Raw genomic sequence first — 25,279 nt, 5'->3', positions numbered from 1 at the left:
TTGATAACAGTAGCTTACTGTACATGTGAAGGAAAATGTGTAAGTCGTTATCAACAATTGATGGAAGTGTTATTACACGAACCAATAATTTATAATATGACGGTTGTGCACTGTTGTTTATATATTTGATAACAGTAGCTTACTGTGCATGTGAAGGAAAATGTGTAAGTCGTAATCAACAATTGATGGAAGTGTTATTACACGAACCAGTAATTTCGTTGCTGTGCACTATTGTTTATATCGTTTATACACCCGCTTACACAACATAGACTAGAAAGACCTGCTCGGACATCACACCAGTCAATACTAAGATGAGGTGAAATACGACTTAACAACGCTTTTGCAAGATTCTGATAGCAGCATGCATGCACGTGTCTGTGACGGTGTGTGGCTAGTTAGTAGGTATACCCGTTATACCCGTTATACTAGATGGAATCAGCAACAGTGATCCGGGGTACTCTTCACTGACGAGTCACGATTCTGTCTTGAGCACAACGATGGAAGGATTAGGGTTTACAGGAACCGTGGAGAACGTTACCACGATGCTACTGTGAGGGAGAGGAACAGATTTGGTGGTGGCTCTGTGATGGTTTGGGGAGGCTTCAGCTTACATCACCGTACTCCTCTGTACCATGTACAGGGCAATTTGACTGGATGGAGGTACCGGGATGAGATTCTGCGTCCTCTGGTTCTTCCAGCTTTGAACACCATTGGTGCCGGAGCACAGCTGCAAGATGACAATGCCAGACCACATCGAGCTCGAGTCGTTAGAGACTTCTTGCAACAAAATAATGTGAATGTGATGCAATGGCCAGCTTATTCACCGGATCTGGCTCCAATTGAACATCTATGGGACATTCTTGAACGACGTGCTAGAGACAATCATGGAATGGCACCGACTCTTCAGGTTCTTGTACAGTGGCTCCAGATGGAATGGCAGTTGATTCCCCAAGCTATCCTCCGCACCCTTGTCAGGTCCATGAGGCGCAGATGTACAGAATGCATCAATCAACGTGGAGGACACACCCACTATTGATACTGTGATTTTCAGTTTTGACCCCTATCCTCTTCCGCTGCTTGTACTGGCATTGCAGTCAATGATATCTGCCCATTAATCCATTACATTTTAAGAACAAATAATGTTTTATGTACCCTTGTAATAAACCGACCCTGCCACTTTAAATTTACTTTGTTATACTTTGATATTTGGGTGTTCCCATACTTATTGTCGGTAGTATATAATAATAATAAATGCATATTTATAGTGCGCCTATTCCACATCCTTGGGCATGCTCAAAGCGCTATGTACTGATAATTTACACGAGAGTATTTACAGCCGAGATTATAAGTAATACACTGAGAACAGGTTTTAAGTCTGGACTTTAAAAACGTCAATTGTGTCAGAGCTTTTAATATGTGCCTGAACCTTGTCAATCAGAATAAACAAGGCGTGACGAGGCATCCTCTATGACGTATGTAGAATCTGTCAGTGGTCTTGAATAACACGCGGCCTGCCTTTAGAATCCCCCACCAAATAAGCGCACGTGAAATCAAACATATTTGTATCTTTTTGTTTCAGAACTTCGTTCACTTCATGACCCGTCCCTATTCTTAACCATGACGTTGCAATATTGTTGTACAAATGTGTTACATCGACTCGCTCGGTTGTGTTCCCATGACGACAGTGGTCAGACTGGCCTGACATTTGTAATGCTTCAGTGCAGTGTTTGTTTACATCACAGAGATATACAAATTCATATCTTGGGGGATTTTAGGGGACGCTCACGGTGAAATTGCTCGCTCTTATTTTTCACAGAGAATAGGGAAGCCACCATTTTGGTTTCTCTACGATTGATTTTAGCTATCCTAAGTTGGTCATGAGCAACTTAGACTTTGAATCTTAACTTTACGATTGACTTAGGTAAGATTTGTTAGTGGAACGGTATGCCGATCGTAACGTCACGCTAAGATTGGGATTTTAGGGGTTTACGATTGGCGTAGGGCTAAGATCGGTTAGTGGAACGGCACCCAGAACATCCACATGTATTGCGTCGTCATAGCATTGTGCTTAAAGGGCAAGTGTACACGAAAATTAACCTTTTTGTCTTGCACTTTTTCATCATAAAAAGTGTTTATCAAGTAGTTTTATATCCAAACCTGTACATATATCAGAAGTAACTAATTTATTATTTGCGTTATATCAATTCATATTTTCAACATTTACCAAGAGTTCTATGTCCACAATAAACACACCATGGCTTATGTCCCTTGGAAATGACGTCATTGGTGCCCAAATGATAAACGAATGACGTCGTCAGACCTTATTAGACCCATTTCACGTGGTGCAGGTATAGGTGTGGTTCTTGTGTCTCGATGCGCAGGCAACTGTTTTAATCCACCTGTTGCTTGGCCGTCAGCTGACTCTGTGGTCAGTTCTACACTGTTATGACGTTGCAGTTTGAAAAAACGTATACATTGTACTAAAAGTGTTACCACGTAACCAAATTGTATAACATATTCAACCTGAGTCGGTCGCCTTTCCAACAGTATCTTTTTTCATGACACCTAAAACGTATATGCACTACATCGTTCTACGTTTGTTACTAAAGTTCTTACATAAATCGTACGATATGTCCCTCCTCTTCCACCTTCACTTTGATATCGATAGTACATATCCAAATACATCACACAGATAAATGTAATTTGCAGTTTTGAACAGTGTTTGAAATTCGTTTTTCTATGATATCATCCGCTAATTGTATATAAAATTTACTGAAAAGTACATGCATCGTAAATCTCGCCAGTTTTGACACGTTACTAAATCACCATTCACTGCGTTTTGCGTAATTTATGTTTTGTCTAATTTATGTTTTGTCTTAATTCAAATGTCAAATTTTACTGGGAGAATTGAATTTAAAAGAAAAGACGTGATCATTGTGATCAGCGCGGTAGTTTTGTTGTTGCATGATCGAATCACCAATGCTCGTTCTGAAACATTATCGATGAACCGAGAATCGCAGAGAATGTTTTGGAAAATACGCAAACGTCAAAGTGAATTTTCAGCCATATTACATAGTGTTTATAAAATCACGTCACATGTATGTCGGTTATGTTTCGTCCATAAAATCAATTGTATAATTCAACACCATCTTCCTTACACGAATCCCTGAATTCCTCATACAGTAAAAAAAAAACTGAAACGAAGTGTTTCAGTGAAATCTAACGAAATATATCGAGGATATGAGATGCCGCGCTGTGAAAGAAAACTTGTTTGAAATGTATACAAAGCCAATCTCAGATTTTACTCAGTGTATCCGTTCGCCTACGTGTTGCATACAATTGCTCATTAGTTTTAGAACATGCATGGGAAAGGTATCGTAGCAAGCGATAGTTAAATAAAAAAGGTGTATTCCAATGATTTTCTAGATTCATCACAACATATTATAGTTTTTGAAAGCATGACGCCACAACTGACGCAAACTCACGCACAACGATGACGGTACTTCTCTTAATTTCTGACTATTTCCCTTGGTCACAATGAAAACAAAAAGAACATAACAACCAGCAGACTGACAGAATTTTCGGACTACTTACATGTCACATTTATGCATATACGTTGCTTGAAACAACGAAAATTTCCTTCGAAAACTCAGGCCTACTCGCGTCAGTGAACACGCCATTTTGAAAAAGTCGCTTCGCGATAGTGATGTCATACGGACGTCAACATTGTTATACATATTTGGTATTTTCATTGATATGAGTCGAGGTTATGAATGAAAACACACACGCTCAATCCGTCCTGCTGCTTACATTTTCTGTTCTTATGTTTCTTTCGTATTTTCAGAAACTCTTTTTCACGTGATTAATATCATAATTATCATTTGATTTGGGACTAGACAGGAGACCAGTTTAAATTCAAGTGGCACCAATTACGTCATAATCAAAGGGCGGTAACTCTGGCCTGTTTAGCTCGGCAAACAAATACCTCATATTGGCATAACATTTCAGCACTTATTTTGAGGGTTATACTTACATTGTAAGAAAAATGAGTGTATATTTTCAAACATTGGTATTAACTAATTAAAACAGTTCACTTTGATTCACATAAGAATAAATGTGATTTATTCGTGTACACTTCCCCTTTAACACTAGGTCAATGTAAAGCACGTAATAGCGATTTGGATGGCCCTATCCGATATAAAAGTTAGTTCTTAGATTCCCATATTCTCCTGTTTGTGTAGATGTATTTTGACTAATTTTGCATCATTATTTCCAGAGTACTAGCCATATCTTCAAATGTAATGTAATTGCTGAAAATAATACAACATTTTAGTTGACGTCATTGCTTGTTTTATACATTTTGTGACGTCGGAAAAAGACGACATTGGTATGCTGATTAGTATATATCTCAACTAATTTCCATTAATTGTGTGAAAGGTCTCGGCTTCTATGTCAGAATTTAACACTCTTTAGACAAAACATAAAATTACTGATTTTTCCATTTAAATAGTGTACTGAATATATCAACAATTAGACGGTTTGACTGTGTATCTTATTGTGAGCAACGCGCGCACCTGTTTTGCATCAATTTAACGTAAATGAAAAATAACATCTCACAACACCCAAATATTTTGTTTAGGATAAGAATTTTCTTTGTTTATGTTTATGTTTATGTAGCTATTTCTCTTCATAAGTATGCAATGAAAGATGCAAAAAGATAGCTTTTTTACATATGGAACTATATATTAGAATATGGGTGTAAGATTTGTCCAAATTAAGACATGACATGGTTTATATATTTTTAAACATTTTCGTATAAATATATTGCCATCACAATATTTTTAATCGAATATGAATTGATTACATTATTGAAAACAATGATAGTGAATCATAAAACGTTTCCGACAAACGCGCACCTGGTCAATCAATATACATCATTATTTTGTCTATTAAACGACACAAAAATATGCAATGAACAAGACAATTCCTCTAAGTATGTGTGCATATACATTTCATAACATATATAAATCATTTTTATTAAATATTATCAGTTTTACTTATAAGGTTGAATTAAATCGCCGTTCATTAACCTGTTCATATGAAACATATTAGTCCAAATGCATTGAATATTGTACATCATAGGAACTAACGCAGTTGCAGTTATGGCTACGTTTGATCTTCTAACACTTGTGTAAAGGTTTAGAATATGGTGTACTGCACTAAATATGTCAATTTCTTATGTAAATATTATTCAAACAATCAAAAACTTTCAAAGAATAAAACACCGTAAACCCTATATGCACGTATGATATGATATTGAACAAGGCTAAATGTAGATACTGAGGTCAGTTTCATGAAAAAATATCTGAACTATCCGCAAAATATACATCATAATACTGACAGTGTAGTCGGAAGGATTGGGCGATTGTGTTTACTCTTGTTCAACCGACCTTCACCTCAAAGAAATTGCCTAATATGTACAACAATGTTGACGTGTGACATCACTACCGATGACCTATTTCTTACAAAATGGTGGCTTTGCTGACAAGGATACACAGGATTTTGCGAGGACCCTTCCATTGATTCAGGGATCGTTTGTACATAAATATGACATGTAAGTAATCAGAATGATTCTGACTATCTGTGTATTGTTATATGTTTTATCATTTTCACTGTAAGTAAGAGAAGAACCCAAAATTACAGTTGTCGTTCTGCGTGATTTTGCGTCAGTCATGGCGTCACGCTGCACGGAAACTTTGACAATTTCACATGAATTATCAAATCATTGCATTGTATCTACATGTATTTATAATTTCCTATTTCTTGCTACGATGCTCTTTCCATGCATATTCCAAGCAATGAATATACGGATGAATATTTGAAAATTTCAGAAAATGCTACGCAGAGTAAAATCGGAATTCGTCATTTGTTTTATTTCAGACAAGCGAGTCATTCGAACACAGCGTTCGTTTTCACACCCAATATGTTTCGTCTCATTTTATCTAGACAGTTGGTATTGGTGACAAAGACCAGTTGCAAGTTGATTCTAAAATATTTTTAATATAAACACATAATAATCCATTCATTCAGTGCAATGTGTTAGCCAATCAGATCGCCGGAGGTAGTGAAGTCAAGCGCTGACGACCTATTTTTGTATGCTTCCGGCACAGCAACTCGGTCTTTGGCGATTTAATAAAAAACATCAAATGCATCCCCACGGAAAGCGCATGTATATGCCCCCTACACACATTGGAGATATGGACAAGAGCTTTTGATACTTGTGAGACCTTGAAAATACGATATATTCATTGACGTCTGCGTAATTGTCCGGTTTTCGATCATGTCACCGTATTTCTGTGATGAACCTTTACATGTTATATAGTAGGGGGGCTGGATAGTAAACCAGGGCTTAGTTTATCGATTTTCTGACCCGCAGTGGGAGCCTGTGAAGGACATATATGTCCCTGTGGCACCCAGGGGGCTAGAGAGCGTCAAATATACAAATCTCTGTTGTGATACGATATATGAAGCAAATATTCTTTGACATACTTTGTGTACTCGCTCTATCATTTATGAATGTATTTCTTGCCATTCAGAAAGTCGTATCTGATTTTAAGGACTATTTTCAAAAGCTACCTGTTTTTATCTATGGAATCCTAGACGGGACATTGCCGTGTAGTTGCCCTCACAAAAGCTAGTAAAAATGTCAAAATTAACCGTTTGTTCATTTGTCTAAATGTCGCATTTTCGCGCTTTGAAGAATATTGTTATTTTACAAAGGGGCTACAAAGCGACAGTTTTCAAGGTCAAAATATGTCGCGTTGTTGCATTGCCGAGCGTACGTTCGTATGTGTGTCTTTTCTCTAACTTGACATGGGGTGAAGAAGTTCGGTGCATATGCACTCAGATCGATCACACCCAAGTACATGAAATCAACGAGCCACGATGATGTACGTCACATTAGGGAGTATACTTACCTGTATTTACGTAATCATTAGTGTTCTATATCTAGACAATTGACTCAGCCACACAAAAGCATGTCCCGTCCCGCCAGCTTGTGGGTCAAAGGGTACAATCTGACGCCTGAGTTCAGAGGGATTAATCACAGTGAAACCCTAAGTGTCTCGTTGAAACTGCAGAGAAATATCATTAACATCGTCTTGCAACGCGAAATATGTCACGGTTGACTCACCATAGATACAGAACGTTTTGGCCTCGCACTTGCTGTTAGCGAGGAAGTTCGACTTGGTCTCATGAAAATGGATTTTAACTAAAATGAAAAGAGAATTACAATAATTTCAGCAAATGTTTGTAAATTCGAACGTTAATGTTATGTTTAATATGACGTACATGTTAATTAATCGATGGGCGATGAATAAACCACACTTCACGGAGATTTCATTTCATCTCACACAAGGGGACACCCGTGAAGGTGCGGGTTAGAATGTTGATCTTCAGTAACCCATGCTTGTCGTAAGAGGCGACTAACGGGATCGGATGGTCAGGCTCGCTGACTTGGTTGTCACATGTCATCGGTTCACAACTGTGCAGTTTGATGCTCATGCTGTTTATCACTGGATTGTCTGGTCCAGACTCGATTATTTACAGATCGCCGTCATATAGCTGGAATATTGCTGAGTGCGGCGTAAAACTAAACTCACACACTCACTCACACAAGGGGTATCGCCAGTGTGACACAGTATTGGACAATGCGTTGTAATTTCACGGGCTGACATATCTGGAGCGTTGGCCGCTTGACATTTTAAAGTACCTAAGAATAAGATTAATTTCTTGTCCTTCACAACGTCCAAACAAACACTAGCTAACACAATAAGAGTGATTGAGTGACTTCTGTTTACGCCGCTTTTAGCAATATTCCTTCACTATAACGTGGAATGATGACTGACTGACTGAGTTTGGTTTTACGCCGCTTTTAGCAATATTCCTTCACTATAACGTGGGATGATGACTGACTGACTGAGTTTGTTTTACGCGGCTTTTAGCAATATTCTTTCTCTATAACGTGGAATGATGACTGACTGACTGAGTTTGGTTTTACGCCTCTTTTAGCAATATTCCTTCACTATAATGTGGAATGATGACTGACTGACTGAGTTTGGTTTACGCCGCTTTTAGCAATATTCCTTCACTATAACGTGGAATGATGACTGACTGACTGAGTTTGGTTTTACGCCGCTTTTAGCAATATTCCTTCTCTATAACGTGGAATGATGACTGACTGACTGAGTTTGGTTTAACGCCGCTGTTAGCAATATTCCTTCACTATAACGTGGAATGATGACTGACTGACTGAGTTTGGTTTTACGCCGCTTTTAGCAATATTCCTTCACTATAACGTGGAATGATGACTAACTGACTGAGTTTGGTTTTACGCCGCTTTTAGCAATATTCCAGCAACATCACGGCGGGGGACACCAGAAATGGGCTTCACACATTGTACCCATGTGGCGATTCGAACCCGGGTCTTCGGCGTGACGAGCCAACGCTTTAACCACTAGGCTACCCCACCGCCCCCGGAATGATGAAGAAGTATGTTCACTCCAGACACTGTCAGTCAGCACGGCTTGGTGGAACTGTGTATTTGTCTTCATTCTTTGATAGTATGGTGTTGAGGCTAAAGTGGTCGCTCGTCTGGCGAAAGACCTGAGTTCGATTGCGAAGTCTTGTGTCTCCTATCATGCTAGAATTGGAATATTTCTAAAACGGCAAGAAATTAACTTTTCAAATCCAAACGAATTCCTGCGAAAAGCAGAATCAGCTGTACAATGGTGACTATATCATGAGTATGTGTTTGTTGGACGCCGTATTCAGCAGTGTTCCAACCGTACGACACTTTAACCACTATACCACGCTATCATATACACGTTTTCATAAGGAACAAATAACAGCCGAAAAACACGCAAATTGTTACTTGTATTTATTTGTATTCCATATTTGGAGAACCCCGGCCAGCGGTCAAAGAGGTCATATCGCTGGGTCACAGGTTTTCGGACACAACTGTTTTAACTCCATATTTGCAAAAGCTTTGGCGTCGACAACATACCAATAACTGATCATCGGATGCCTGCCTCTGTGCGGAACTTTAGTCATATTTAGTCATATTTTATTAGTCATGGTACGTCAGGCTCAAGCAAGACAAGGAATGAAGTCCGAAAACCTATGTCCCAACGATTGACCACAGTCTATGATATATGTACCTATGACCAACAGAGACTGATACAGCATACCGTCAATACAATGTACAATCACTGCTGAAATGGGCTGAAGTCGGGATTGTGTATCCTGAAAAAACGAAAATGATGATGTCCAAATGAAATTTTGAAACTCATATAGTGTAGTTTATAATGAAAGGACTTAGCTCATTTTACTTGTGGGAAGTTGGAATTGTGATGCAGAACAACAATAAATATAGATTGTTTGAGTTTGAATTAATGGACATCCCAATTTACATCCGCTTGTAGGAATTGTACAGTTGGTATCTGCAGAAAATGGCAATTATAGTAAATTTGTAAAATTATTATGGTAATGCGAGAGCAGTTACGGTAATGATGTATAAAATACGATTTGTTTCACAAGCCGGTCGGTCATTGAAATCGGTGAGGTAATAATGTTTGGTTTTGGTTGTCAGTATCCTCCTCTAAATGTTCAGAAGAGTTATCTTTCCTTGATTAACAACGCTGCCATTGTTGTGCTTTAATGGGAGGAGGGGGGGGGGATGTTTGAAGAGAAACATTCATGCAGAGACTGCGACAGGAAGGGACACTTTGGTACATTATGAAGGTATTCGTGGTTCAAAGAAGATTCCTAACACCATTTAAGACTAAAACTCGACCAAATAGATCGTTTGATGTCATTAACGTGAGATCCAACACGTCCAGACAAACACTTCCACAAAAGTTGAATTTCATGAAGAAAATGTAAACTCAAAGCCATTAGTTAAAGGTAGGCAGTCTTAAGTTTTCGTTAACTTCTAAACGATGAATTTGTGCAAGAAAACAAGGACATATTTGTTTTAGATGAGAAATATAAATTAACATACACATATTAAATTAAACAGACTTTGTCAGATAGGTCACATCCTTGAAAACGTAGATACGTAAAGGTCAAGGACATACTCTGGTCAAGAGGTCATCAGTTCACGTGTATAACCATACCAGTGACCAGACAGTTTTCAGAGAGTATACGGTACACATTGATATGTGGGATGCTCTCTCGGGAAGGTCTGTACAAAATATACTCAACACGAGATTACCAGATACGTGCAGTAGACAGTTACACACCATACTTCACCAAGTATCTTTACACATACATCAACCACATCAGGAGACCAAATCTATCTACTATCCACCAGTATTTGTTCGACCTAGAATCTTTACCGTAACGTAAATAATTGGAAGAACTACAGGGGTACGCATGTCATCAACCTGACATCAAATCTCTCCCTATCGGAACAGTTGCCGTAGACGACGGTCCTGTGTCTGTAGCAGAGAAAGTAGCGGGAGCTAGTGGTGTTGCCCACGGGGTAGTTCAGGTACTGTTGGTCGGGCTGGCCGACACAGCTAGGTATTGTATTCGTACAATTACTACAGTAGGGGTAGTTGGTAATGCCACAATGTTCGTGGTAGTCACCTGAAATAAAAACAAAATATTGAACCTTTAATAAATTATTTTGTAGAACAGCCTAAAAGGAACCCCGTGGTAAGGGGATATAGACAAAGATATGTTTAGATTGCCATTTTTCATATACAAGTTTATAAAACAACTACATTTCCCAAAGCGGATACAGAATTAAAGAATTCGATGAAAGATGAATGAGGACCTCTGAACAATGAGCAAAAACCTTAAACAGTCAATAATCTGCAACCCGTGAAGCTCCGGGTTAGAACTGATCTTCAGCAACCCATGCGTGTTGAAAGAAGCGACTGACGGGATCGGGTGGTCAGGCTTGCTGACTTGATTGACACATGTCATCGTATCCCAGTTGCGTAGATCGATGCTGATGATGTTGATCACTCGATTATTTACTGTCGAGGGGCGTGGGGTAGCCTAGTGGTTAAAGCCTTCGCTCGTCACGCCGAAGACCCGAGTTCAATTCTCCACATGGATACAATGTGTGAAGCCCATTTCTGGTGTCCCCCGCCGTGATATTGCTGGAATATTGCTAAAAGCGGCGTAAATTTATACTCACTCGTCACACGCAGACCGTCGCCATATTGCTGGAATATTGCTGAGTGCGGTGTTAAACAACAAACAGACAATAATCTGCATCCTTTAATTACTCAATACCGATCTGATATGCCACGTTAGGTCAGTGGTTACAAAATACTTACAAGCATTCAGTGGTTCCGTTCGATTTCCACAGTCGACTGTTGTTGAAATGTCCTTGAAGATGTTGACACAACTATTGGACTCCACAGAGAACAGTTCCGGGTACTTGCATTCCTGCTTGTACATGGTGTTCAGGATGTGCCTGTAGGGCTTCGAACAGTCGATGTAGCGGGCACAGTTGTCAGGATCCGCAAACACGGCCGTGGGGAACCTCCGGCAGGCGTCCTCGATCAGAACTGAACGGTAAATGTTCATTTATCAACACACGTTTTACTGAATGAGTTTGGGGTATTGCCAACGGCATCAGTATCACTGTCATGTCACGTGATAGGAAACCGGAAGTGATTTTTGGTGAAACCCTCTAGAGCCCACGTTACTGACTGAGGAATGTGAACATATTTCAAGAGATATGGTAACCGTATGCTACCATGAAGACCTTGTTTTCAAATGGCAATACATCCTGACATTGGCAACAAGTACGTGATGTTTGTGAATTGTAAGTCACAATCCAACCGACCTTCAAATTACTTTTAATGACCCAAAAGCTCCAGGTGTGACCTTTCTTTTGCACGTCAGTGTACAGAAACAGTGTTTCACAATACCATACCTGTTTTGTGAAAAGGTAGTAAGCATTTCAACAGAGAGAGAGAGAGAGAGGGAGACTAAAGCGAGGGTGACCTTGAGTTTACGTAATGTCAAATATTCATGACTAAAGATCAGGATTATTGCGTTTTGATGCAACGGTACAACATCAGATAAATAGCGTCGTAGGTACTACAGACAATGAGACTGACTGACTGACTGAGTTTAGTTTTACGCCGCTTTTAGCAATATTCCAGCAATATCACGGCGGGGGACACCAGAAATGGGCTTCACACATTTTGCCCATGTGGGGAATCGAACCCGGGTCTTCGGCGTGACGAGCCAACGCTTTAACCACTAGGCTACCCCACCGCCCCCCCGGCAATGAGAAAAAGGTCACGCCATGGTTCAAGATTAACAGGGGCCGGACTATCCAGGCTTCACAATAGGAGTTACTCACGCTGGCTAATGGATCCTCCACACTCCCCTAAGTGGGGGTTAAAAAGGTCACTCTTGCATCTAATGACGGACTCGGTCCGGTTGTTCCTGCACTTCACGAAGAGTGTTGATGGCGGAAGTCCAGGATAAGACTGGTTGCCGTCCGGCAGACCGACACAAGATGGGATCCTCTTCTCACAGGGTAGACAGTTCACCTGGCTCTTGGGACAGTGCTTGTTCTGTTCGTAATCACCTGAAATTAAACATCATTATATTTTCCACAATGCTTTTAATTCTTCCCCTCTTATTGTGAGGAACGTATGGTCATCGTCATCGTTTTATTCCTTGAATGTATAATTGACAGAAATGACGAATTTTTCAACCTCAAAACAGATATCAAGGTGGTTCCAATACAACTCAGCGCCCTACATTGGTCAAAACAAACGATCCAGGATCAGGGATAGGAGGCAAAGAGAACATATTTTAAGAAAGAGGCAACGGTTAGCGGACGTTTCGCAGTATGCTGTAATGACTTCACTGAACAATATTCCAACAACATAACACCAAACATAGGCCTCAAGTACGTGTACTGTACAAGTGTTGAGAATAAAACCCAGTGTAGATGATGTTACGAGTGGATGTTTTATCCACTTGGCCACCCTGAGGCTAAGTATGCCTATCCACACGGTCACGTACATTCACATGACGTCATGCTGTGCCAGGATCCGGAGGTTCGAGGGTTCGAATGCACTATTCTCCCCGATTACGATCCTTCCTCTGACAGCACCTTACCACTTCTTGTTTTTTTTACCATTCCTAAACCTTTCTCAACTTTAGAGTTTCAGTCTGATTGTGCTGACATGTTGAGATATAATTACAGCGGCGTCAAACTTCATTCCCTCACTCATTCATGTGGAGACTTACATGGTGCCACGGGCTCATAGCGCTTCCCGCACTTGACGTACTCAGGGTCGATACACACGGAGCCGTTAAACAGTCTGGGGTAGCCACACTCTATGATCTGCGGCTGGCTGGGGGCACAGTTGATGTACTGGGCACAGTTGATGGGGTTGGGGGCACGTTTGCCCGGGTACGTCTGGCAGAAGAAGTTAACTGCGCCTGTTGACAGTAAGAGAAAACGTGATTCTACACAACAGCGTGATAGCAATACAGAGGCCGTAGATTCCGGTTAGAATTGGCCTTCAGCAACCAATGGTTGTCGTAAGAGGCGACTAACGGGATCGGGTGGTTGTAAGCTATCCTGGGGGTGATTCATGACAGCAGAATCGCAACTCGTAACCTATATAGCCTTGAACCAATAACACAATCCTTTAAATAATTGCTATATCATGTACACACATACACACACACACACACACACACACACACACAGAGGCAGACATATACACACGCACGCATACAGACAGACACATACGCACGCACGCACACACACACCACGTAACTATTAAATAAAAAAACAGTCTCAAGTCGACCCCCACCCTACTGTGGCACATCACAAGTCGCATCACAAGTCGCACTGTGGCCTCAACCTCAACCTTGTGTGGCAAGTTTCATGACGTAAAGCACATTTCGCATGACGTACTCCACCCTACTGTGGCACATCACAAGTCGCCCCTACCTTGTTGGCAAGTTTCATGGCTCCAGGTTTTAAGCAGCAATCCCAGACATTGAGTAGTCAAAGTAACTCCACCCTACTGTGGCTTACTCTGTGTAAGTGCTGTCCTGCAGTTTTGTTGACTCCCTCCTACTGTGGCACATCACAAGTCGAAGTACTGGTTAAGTCCACAAGTGGTTACCACCCTCAACCTTGAGTCTCCACCCTCTGTTCCGACACTGGATGAACTCCTCTGTGGCCAAGCTCCCTAGTGTGGGACGTAGCTCCACCCTAAGTAGTGTCGCAGACTAGTGTCAGTTTCATCTTGCTCCACCCTAATGTTACAAGGCTCAGGCACATGACGGCTTGGTAAGTGCTGTCCTGCAGTTTTTGTTGGGCGCTGGTTAAGTCCACAGTGTGACCACCACGTCTCTCGTTCCGAAGTCTAGTAGTGTAGACCATGTTGGTAAGGTACTGGCCTGTGGGTCGTAAAGGAAAGCATTTCAACATTAAACGACATCGCACGAAGTCCAAGTCTATGACAACCTTGCGTTATCCATGGCTATGTTTGCTGATAAATGAAAACAGTGAACTGTCTTCAAATGATGATATATTCATGTTTAATGCTGCCATTTTCTCCAACAACCGTATGTTCGAGTAAGTGAGTGAGTTTAGTTTTACGCCATATTCAGCAATATTCCAGCTATATGGCGGCGGGCTGTAAATAATCGAGTCTGAACCAGATAATCCAGTGATCAACAGCATAAGCATCAATCTACGCAATTAGGATACAATGACATGTGTCAATCAAGTCAGCAAGCCTGACAACCCGAACCCGTTAATCGCCTCTTACGACAAGCATGGGCAACTGAAGATCAATTCTAAACCGAATCTTCACGGGTTATATTAATATTCGAATGATGACCAGGCAAACCAGTGGTCGATATCGTGAGCAACGAATCCACATCGTGGTAGGATACTTGCAATCCACCAAGCAACCGAGATGATCATTTGGTCACCTCTTGTCGGGATTAGTCACATCTTTACACGAACTGTCCATCAAATTCCACGAACATATTCTTGTATACATTGTAGTTTATTTTTCATTACGAAAGGAATCAATACGTGACAGCATTTAATAATCGTAAGAACTATACTGACGTTCATAAGAAAGTACACATCTGGTGTTTTGGGCCTATTTCCATTAAAACCATAAATATTTCGTTAGCAATGTTGTAATTGGGTACAATATCTGGTGTTTTGGAAACACTTGCACAATGTTTGTGACAAGCAGAATCAAAACACTTTTTAAAATATTAATGCTGTTTTAAAGAAATTTTTTACCAAAGAATCAGCCGACGGTGTACTATCTTTTGAACGTCAGTTTAGTAAGAAAGCATGGTTGTATAGTGTATTAAAAACGCTTTTTAGTATACAAAGAATTGACATATATGGGGTTCATGCCATCAATCACTGGTTTGTTGGACCAAGCCTACGTCAGTTACAGGCTAACGTGAACATTGCTGATTGAATAAAATATATTAAAGTAAAATTCAAGTAAAATAATATTAACTCATTTGTGTCACTACTTACAGGCGTCTTTGACCATTGGACTGCCACCACAGGTGACTAGTGTGTGGTCTTTACATGCTCTGGACTCCACGTCAAACAGCTCGGGGTAAGGACACTCCACTCTGTAGCGGCCGAACCTGCTGCCAGGCTGGGAACAGTCGAAATACTGGGCACAGCTTAGGGAGCTCGGGAACATGCCAGTAGGGTTGGAGATACAGTAGGTTTCCGCCTGTGCTGATGAAGACACTGGAACAGAAACATGTTTGTGTGAGAGGACACTGGTTCAGGAACATGTTTGTGTAAGAGGCAGATGTTTGAGTAAGAGAAAGAGGCACAGGAACAGGAAGGAACATGTTTGTGTAAGACAGAGGACACTGGATCAGGAACATGTTTATGTGCAAGAGACAGAGTGACACTGGATCAGGAACATGTTTGTGTAAGAGGCAGGACACAGGAACAGGAACATGTTTGTGTTGCAGATCAGAACAGAACATGTATGTGCAAGAGACAGAGTGCACTGGATCAGGAACATGTTTGAGTAAGAGACGGGGACACTGGACCAGGAACATGTTTGAGTAAGAGAAAGAAGGATGTTTGTGTTAGAGGCAGAGTACACAGGAACAGAAACATGTTTGAGTAAGAGACAGATGACACAGGAACAGAAACATGTTTGTGTAAGAGACAGATGACACAGGATCAGGAACATGTTTGAGTAAGAGACAGAGGACACTGGATCAGGAACATGTTTGAGTAAGAGTAAGAGGCAGAGGACACAGGAACAGGAACATGTTTGTGTTAGAGGCAGATGACACAGGAACAGGAACATGTTTGTGTTAGAGGCAGATGACACAGGAACAGGAACATGTTTGTGTAAGCGACAGAGTGCACTGGATCAGGAACAAGTTTGTGTAAGAGACGGGGGACACTGCACCAGGAACATGTTTGTGTAAGAGGCCTTGTTTGCATACTTCAGGAATGAAAAGTATTAATATAGTTTCAGAACATAACATAAGATGGCCATAAACACAACAGAAACTAACACAAAAAAGGTTCTGTAAAATATCGCACTTGAATTCCGGAACTTACGGTACGTGAGCGACTGGCAGCGTCTTGTCGCGGTGTTGAACTCGTAGTTAGCGGGACAATCACTGATGAGTGTTCGGTCCTTAGAGCAGTTGTAGTACTGTGTTCGACTCCCAGGAATTGGCCCAGTAAGACCGTCCGTCTGGGCCACGCACGATGGGTTGCTTTTGGCGCACTCCTCGCAGTTGGTACCAACAATTCTGCAGTATTTGGTAAGGATGGCCCAGTACTCGCCTAGGTAACAGAATATATGTAGTATACAGTTATACCTCATTATTACCCCGACCAACTGGAACCCCAATCTAGTGGACAATATCGGAAGGGAAGAGCTTCCTGCTTACAAAGGGACATGACTCCGAAACCATAATTCGTGAATCCGGATAATAACAAAGGGGGTACTACTGTACGTTCAAATCACTATAGTTTCCGAGGCCGAACAACAGTTTCATTGATACACTTCATACCGATTCTAGGGCTGCTTTCTGACATGATCTGTAGCAAAAGGTCTTTTAACGACCAAGGTAAATAACAGACGTCAATATATGCAACACTGCATCAGCAATGATGTCTTTTGAATTTCAATAGTCCTAAGACCGCCTCCGTGGTGTAGTGGTTAAAGCGTCCGCCCGGAGAGCGGAAGGTCGCGGGTTCGATCCCCGACCTCGTCATACCAAAAGACGTTAAAATATGGTACTTGTTGGTCCCTGCCCGGCGCTCGGCATTAACGGCTACAACGAGGACTGGTCGGCTCGGAGTCAGTATAATGTGTCTGAGTGGGGTCTTCATGCTTCACTGCGGCATGGTATCTCAGTGGGCTAGCACTATAAAACCAGCTTCAGTCTGGGCTAGTACAAGCAGCCGCACATACACTTACACACGCATGCACGTCGTCATATGAGCGAAATATTCTCAAGCACGATGTTAAACCCCATATCACCTCACCTCACCTTCAATAGTCTAAACGAACTTGAAAGCGCAGAAATGGTAATTTGGCTTTGAGATGTGTAATTTCTCAGACGATTCGGTTTCAGTTCCTCACCAGATCGATTTAGATGTTTTGATCTTAACAATTCACTGATAGTACGACCTTTCGTAATTAGGAACAGATATCATGCCTAAATGACATCCTTTATATTATACCTACGAGGGCGAACATACCGGGGTTAATATTTTTCATACGATACCCAAAGGCAAAATATCACTTTGTCATGGTGACGTGACGTCATGAACAAGGCTATGACGTCACGTTTCTTCTGTGACGTTGCGTTGTACATGCGGCGACGGCGGGTAGTCAGCGTATGTTTGAAAGTAGATTTGGGTTTATTTTCCTCAATTTGACGACTCCAGTAATCACAGAATATTATATTCGTGCCCATAGCATGCTATGTTTACGACACTCGTGCCTAAATATCGGTATATCTCTCGCTCTCGCTCGGGAAATACCAACATTTAGGCACTCGTGTCGTAAACATAGTATGACATGGGCACTCATATGATATACTCTGTGTATCACTATATACAGTATAACATATGCGCGACCTTTCTTATTGTCCATTCTGTAAAGCCCGTTTACGTTTATACACTTATTATTTTTCTGCAAATAGTTTTGAGGTACAGAAAGTTCGGAATCTTGGACACTGAAAAGCTCATTAGAGTTCACCTCACGTTAACCCCATGGACTAGTTAACACATTTTGCTTGAATGTTGCTTAAAACAAAACTCACTCACTCACTATGAAGGGTATCATATCAGAGTGAAGCATCCCATATCAATTAGAGCAACGGTAATGAAATTACAATAGCTAAATGACCACATACATCTGAGTCGCGGCTCGTATCGTCGCCCACAGGCTACCAGGGAGTGGTCCTTGCAGGAAGCGGATGTGGGGTCAAACAGATCGGGGTAGGGACACTCGCTCAGGAAGCGGCCAAACGGTCCGTTCTGTACGGCGCAGTCGAAGTACTGGTGACAGTTCTCGGCGTGGGGAAACATGGCTGTCGGGTTGGTGCCGCAGGGACCCTCCGCCTCCACCGATGTTGTCACTGCAAGGGGGAAGAAGTGTGTTCAGTCACAGACAGAAAAACAAGCCTTTGCGTTCAATACAGCAATTTGAATCATCATGAGATACATTCTCTGTCCTGACATGTGAGAGAATATATTTTTGTTTCCTAACGCTGCAGTCAGCAGTTCTCCAGCTATATGGACGCGGTCTGTAAATATTCGAGTCTGGACCAGACAATCCAGTGACTGACATCACGATTTACACAATGGGATACGATAATATGTATCAACCAAGTCAGCGATCCTGGCCATCACGTAAGTCATGGGTGGGTGGGTGGGTGGGTGGAAGTCTACTTACTGACAGGGATGGTAGGTGCCCCCGGAATCTTGCAGTCAGCTGTGATGGGTGGAAGTCTACTTACTGACAGGGATGGTGGGTACCCCCGGAATCTTGCAGTCAGCTGTGATGGGTGGGAGTCTACTTACTGACAGGGATGGTGGGTGCCCCCGGAATCTTGCAATCAGCTGTGATGGGTGGGAGTCTACTTACTGACAGGGATGGTGGGTGCCCCCGGAATCTTGCAGTCAGCTGTGATGGGGTCGAACTGCTGAGTCCCCGGGCAGGACACGATTGTGGTCCTCTGGTCCTGGCACTGGAAGTAGCTCGACTGGTCCTCCAACATGGCGTCCTTGTACCCGTCCGCCTTGCCGCGGCATGACAGCTGGGTTTCGTCACATGCCCGACATGACTTCAAGTCATTACACAACATAACAGTAAATGCAATGTACTCGCCTGAAACAACGGACGTTATTAGGATCACCATCATTCCTCGACACAACATTATTAGTCAAGAAACATTCAGCTTCTTTCACATAGACACGTACTTTGTTCATCAAATGAAAATGCTTTGGGAAGGTTTCGGCAAGATGTCAAGCCTGATTCAAAGTGGAAAGGGAGTATGTATGCGTAGATGCACACCCAGAAGATATACTGTATAAAATACACAATAAAAACCAGTAACTCTTTCTAGATGCGTAACACATGGAGAATCCGTCGCAGATAGACAGATAGACTCAACCTTGGGCCCCGGTCCACAAAACAATCATAGCTCTGCGAAAAGGTAGAAACAACTATATACTCATGATCAGGTCACAATTGTACAATCGACTCTGCTTTAGCATAGATTTCTTATGGATGTGGAAAGGGTTTTGACGCTTATATTTAGATATACTTTACCAAAGCAGTACTATCACAGTTTAGTACACGGGCTCCGTTGTAAGTATGGGTTTACGCCACTCTATTCTTGGTGGGGGACATCATAAATGAATCAACACATCATAACCATGTGGGGAATCGAACCCGGTTCTTCGACGTGATGAGCGAACACTTTAACCGTGCACTAGGCTACACAATCGCCAAATGGGCCCAGGACCTTTTACTCTAAAACCGAATCATCTCCAACTTACATGGAGCCATGACGCTCCTTCTGGTTCCACAGTCCACGAGTGAGAAGTCCACACAGGCGCCACTGTTGCTGTCAAAGTGCATGGGATAGGTACACTCGAACAGGTACTGCATCCCGTACTGGGGGTTGGGCTGGGAACAGTTCCAGAACATCGCACAGCTGTCGGGGTGGGCGGCCACTTTCGTTGGGTTGAAGGCGCAATAGGTGCCGATCTCTTGGGCCGACACTGCAAGACACGATTTGCAAATATACAGTATAGGTAAAGGTTGGTTGGTTGTTTAACGCCGCACTCAGCAATATTCCAGACAATCCAGTGATCAACAGCACAGGAATCGATCTACGCAATTGGGATACGATGACATATTTCAACTATGTCGGAGAGGCTGACCATCCGATCCCGTTAGTCACCTCTTACGACGAGCATGGGTTACTAAAGATCAATTCAAACCCGGACCTTCACGGGTTTATAGTTGAAGGAGATGGTATGGTAGTTTGTTAATCATGAAACAAAATCAGCTCTTGAGTATTAACACCAACGGTCGTAACAGCTGTTACAACTCAATTTGGTAATGTAAAGACTTACTGCAAAGAGCAACAAATGGATACAAAGAAGTCTTCGAAACTAAAAATAGAAGTACAATCGTTTGTTTGTTTTGTTTGTTTGTTGTTGAACGCCACACTCAACAGTATGCCATCTATGTGGCGGCGGTCTGTAAATAATCGAGTCTGGACCAGACAATCCAGTGATCAACAGGATACAATGACATGTGTCAATTAAGTCAGTGAGTGGAATTACAATGGAAAATGTCTCCTTTAATGTACCCGTGAAGGTCCGGGTTAGAATGAACCTTCAGTAACCCATGCTTGTCGTAAGAGGCGACTAACGGGATCGGGTGGTCAGGCTCGCTGACTTGGTTGACACATGTCATCGTATCCCAATTGCGCAGAGCGATGCTCATGCTGTTGATCACTGGATTGTCTGGTCAAGACTCGATTATTTACAGACCGCCGCCATATAGCTGGAATATTGCTGAGTGCGGCGTAAAAACTAAACTCACTCACTCACTCCTTTAATGTCCCGTGGAAAACCTTTCAAGAGGATACCAGTTTTTCAAGTTTTATACACGTCATTACATATCGTACCTGTTCGGAAGCGGGGAGCAGAGGTAGTCGTGACCGTGGTCGTTGGCATGGTAGTAGTTGTTGTGGTTGTAGTCGTAGTCGTAGTTGGGGTGGTAGTTGGTGGTGTTGTGGTTGTAGGCTGTGCCTCACACACCAACGTGGTAGGGTTGAACACCTGGCCCACTTTACAGGTGCCAGCCACTGTCCGAGAGTGTAGACACGTATAGAAAGAGTAGTTATTGATCTGGAGTGCAGCGACGAAGTTGTCGGGCTTGTCTTTGCAGGAGGGGGTTTGCGACGTCACAGGCACGGCATGGTCCGTCGGTGGTGCAGTACTGACGTCGGATGCTCAGAAACTCGCCTGGTACAGAAATTGAGGTGGGTTACCTTGTTGTAGGTTCTAAGATCCGAAGTTTTACGTATGTATGTACATGGTTCTATCTGGTGTATGTTAACTTATACGTGCAGGGTTTTCTGTGCTTTAGTTTTCGTGCTTAATAGAGTATATTATATGAGTGCCCATGTCATACTATGTTTACGACACGAGTGCCTAAATGTTGGTATTTCCCGAGCGAGAGCGAGGATATACCGATATTTAGGCACGAGTGTCGTAAACATAGCATGATATGGGCACGAATATAATATTCTATTTATTACCGTTGATTATAACCCAAATCAACTTTCAAATACCCGCCGTCGCCGCGTGTAGAACGCAACGTCATAGAAGGAAATTGACGTCATAGCATTGTTCATGACGTCACGTCACCATGACAAAGTGATATTTTGCCTAGGGCATCGTATGAAAAATATGAACCGCTATATTTCGCCCTCCTAAAATCATAAAATCTTGACGCTTTAACACATTTGCTGTTTTCTCGCTTAACAAATGAACAACGGTAAACCATCTCACTATCCTACTACAGACAACAAGTCACCATCCGGGTATGTATAATCTCCGGTTCGTACAACACACCTCACAATTGCGCGATGTCCGAAAACCCTAATTCGACGATAGGTGATCGTGTGTACAGGTTAACTCCTTGTACTGTGAGATGTGTGTATGATACATTCAAATTGAAAGGGCAATTTTACCACCTAAACAAACGCAACCTGTAGTGGTTCAGCTAGTCTGTCTCACAGTCCCCGAACCATATTATTCCCCTTACTGCCTAGCCCTCCAACAATGCTCAAGGCCCAATTGAAGCCAGGATCTGAATCTCCCATCTCACTGGCACTTTTCAAATTAAATGGGATTATTTGTTACTATGGAAAGTTTATATATTCAGAGACTAAGCGTTAGTTTATAGGTCAGTTAAACACGGCTGTACTTACAAGGTTCCTTCTCAACAGGCCTGGGGGAGCATTTGGCCATGATATACTCCACGCATCGACCCAGGAAAGAGTCAAACAGCATGGGGTAGTCACATTCCGATACGAACGCTCCAAGTCTGCTGTTTGGCAGCGAACAGTTGTAGTAGCGAGCACAGGAGTTCCCCATGAGAAACACCCCTGTGGGCTGCTGGGTGCACTCAACTATTACACGTGAAGGGTCCACTGAAAACGAATGATATTGATAATAATATGATTTGCAAATGAAGACGAAGAGGAGGGAGAAGGAGAACAGGGGCAAGTAACGAAGAAGAAGAGGAGGAAAACGAAAAATAGGAGGAAGATGAAGAGGAGGAAAGGAAGATGAAGGAGAGTATAAGGAAGACGAAGAGGATGATAGGAAGATGAAGGAGAGTATAAGGAAGACGAAGAGGATGATAGGAAGATGAAGGAGAGTATAAGGAAGACGAAGAAGAGGAGAGGAAGATGAAGGAGAATATAAGGAAGACGAAGAAGAGGAGGAAGACGAAGAGGAGCATGAAGCGGAGAAAGACGAAGACGAGGAGGAAGAGGACAAGGTAGAAGAAATGGGGAGGAGGAGCAAGAAGAGGAGTTATCAACAATAATACAACCTTTTCCCAAACAAAGGATCAGTGTGCATTCATATTGCATTCCCTTCCCTTGAAAGTCTCCCTTGAAAGTACACACTCAAAATCCGTACAAAGTTGCGATCACACTGTAACCATATAGTTATGCATTAGGTATTACTAAGTATATCTAATCTGTCTGAGAGGGAATGTGTTGTACCAGGAAGGACGGTATTGTTTAACGTCGCAAAGCGAAGACAGCTCTTCTGCACGTCGGGAACTGGAGGTGTTCTGGGCATGAACGTAGAAAAGTGAATACACTGATGTCTGCAACGTATAGTACTATCCCAAAACTACATTACACTCTGACACGACATCCGAACCAGAACGATAATAGGGGGGACTTATTAGACCCATCAATATTCGTACATGTTTATTGATTATTGATATCATAAATCACCACGAGCATGTGTTGTCACTGGTAAGAGGATGTAGTGATTCTGACTAATATATATGTGGTCTCTCTTCCATGCGTTAGGCAGAGCAGATACCCTGTTAGTCTGTGTCATGGTCAATGAACTGCATTACTTTTCCCTCCGCCCAACCCTCTCTGCAATGAAAATGCCCAATATCTAGATTTCCTCAGGTTCTCAATCTCCGAGGTCTCTGGTCCTCTGTTTCAATTGTTGTTTGTTTCAAAACAAAATTATAATTACATTTTCATAGTGTAAATGTTAGTCTAAGGCCCAGTAATCCTGTGATCATTCGTTCTGCAGACGGTCATCCAGAACTTACATGTCAGTAGGGGATCTGTGGGTGGAATCATACACTGCTGCTTAGAAGGCATGAAGATGGAGCCGATGACGGTGCAAGTGTCGATGGTGGTGCGCTCGTTGTTACACATGTAGAACATGACTTCGTCTGTCTGGATGGGCCCCTTGAAGTTGTCTGGACGCCCCTCACAGGACGGGTAGTCGGCCGCACACTCGGGGCAGGGCTGGCCCTTGTTGCATACCCGGTTGTATCTACGCAGCACAGAGTCGTAGGAACCTGGGCAGGGTCACATCATCATCATCATCATCATCATCATTGCCATTGCCTTCGTACATAATATAAATTGGGTACAGATATTTAGTTACCAGCGCTCAGCTCCATTGGGTACAGTGTGTGGTGTACCCTGCCATGGTATGTCTGGAACATTGCTATAGTTGTGTGACACCTTATTCACTCGCGTATTCAAGTCACTCATCCATATACAGATATGTTTTCGGTCAGTTTTTAACTCAGTAAGTGAATATATCGGTGCAAGTCATTATCGTTATAAGCGTCTGTATTATCACCATCTATACAATCGTCATCATTTTTACATACACCATCTTAATCATTCAGTTTGTCATCACTTCAACAGATAGTCACCTCCACAGAAGTTTAAAATGTTAGGGTTTTTTATCAAAGAGCTCAGATTTTGTCAGAGAGTTCTTTGGTAACTACAACTGCAAAAACAGATATATAATAATTAATAATATAAACCTAAATGCAATAAATATACATGTGTGGCAGTTTCTTTCATTCAACAATATGAAACATTTGTAAATATGTTATCAAGCTAGTTCAGTGATTGACGTCATGAGCAACCATCAACGTGAAGGTGTACATATCCATAACACCATCTGACACGTGAAGGTGCGGGTTAGAATGAACCTTCAGTAACCCATGCTTGTAGTAAGAGGCGACTAACGGGATCAGGTGGTCAGGCGTGCTGACTTGGTTGACACATGTCATCAGTTCCCAATTGCCCAGATCGATGCTCATGCTTTTGATCACTGGATTGTCTAGTCCAGACTCGATTATTTACAGCCCGCCGCCATAAAGCTGGAATATTGCTGAGTGCGGCGTAAAACTAAACCCACTCACTCATAAAGCCATCTCCAATGACAACTAGGTGACAGGAAAACGAGAAATTCAATGGGTTAGATATTTTATACATACGCCCAACGTATAGAGTGAGTGAGTGAATATTGCTTTAACGCAGCATCAGCAATTGTGCAACTATTCGTGGCGAACATATACTACCCATCAAAAGTTTAGGCTCACTTAAAACACTTACTCTTTGTTATGTATATATATATATATAT

At 42.1% G+C, this 25,279-nt stretch overlaps 1 protein-coding gene across 1 annotated transcript in view; it reads right to left on the bottom strand.

Moving 5' to 3' along the window:
* Positions 1 to 8,925: 8,925 nt before the first annotated feature.
* The window catches only part of LOC124277820, a 51,456-nt gene continuing 35,102 nt past the window's right edge, over positions 8,926 to 25,279 (bottom strand). Inside the window, exons 14-27 of the mRNA XM_046713537.1 lie at positions 23,940 to 24,194; positions 22,561 to 22,782; positions 21,250 to 21,504; positions 20,108 to 20,332; positions 19,191 to 19,433; positions 18,457 to 18,681; positions 16,643 to 16,873; positions 15,578 to 15,802; positions 14,330 to 14,463; positions 13,874 to 13,925; positions 13,294 to 13,488; positions 12,392 to 12,622; positions 11,352 to 11,585; positions 8,926 to 10,650 (exon numbers count right to left, since the gene is read on the bottom strand). Of these exons, the coding sequence (XP_046569493.1) occupies positions 10,421 to 10,650; positions 11,352 to 11,585; positions 12,392 to 12,622; positions 13,294 to 13,488; positions 13,874 to 13,925; positions 14,330 to 14,463; positions 15,578 to 15,802; positions 16,643 to 16,873; positions 18,457 to 18,681; positions 19,191 to 19,433; positions 20,108 to 20,332; positions 21,250 to 21,504; positions 22,561 to 22,782; positions 23,940 to 24,194 (2,957 nt within the window). The 3' untranslated portion in view covers positions 8,926 to 10,420. The remainder of the gene's footprint in view (positions 10,651 to 11,351; positions 11,586 to 12,391; positions 12,623 to 13,293; positions 13,489 to 13,873; positions 13,926 to 14,329; positions 14,464 to 15,577; positions 15,803 to 16,642; positions 16,874 to 18,456; positions 18,682 to 19,190; positions 19,434 to 20,107; positions 20,333 to 21,249; positions 21,505 to 22,560; positions 22,783 to 23,939; positions 24,195 to 25,279) is intronic.

Source organism: Haliotis rubra, unplaced genomic scaffold, assembly GCF_003918875.1.
Source record: "Haliotis rubra isolate DU_JTF1 unplaced genomic scaffold, ASM391887v1 Scf106, whole genome shotgun sequence".
Classification (NCBI taxonomy): Eukaryota; Metazoa; Mollusca; class Gastropoda; order Lepetellida; family Haliotidae; genus Haliotis; species Haliotis rubra.
Note: the sequence above shows the minus strand (reverse complement) of the source record. Positions and strands in the feature narration are given on the sequence as shown.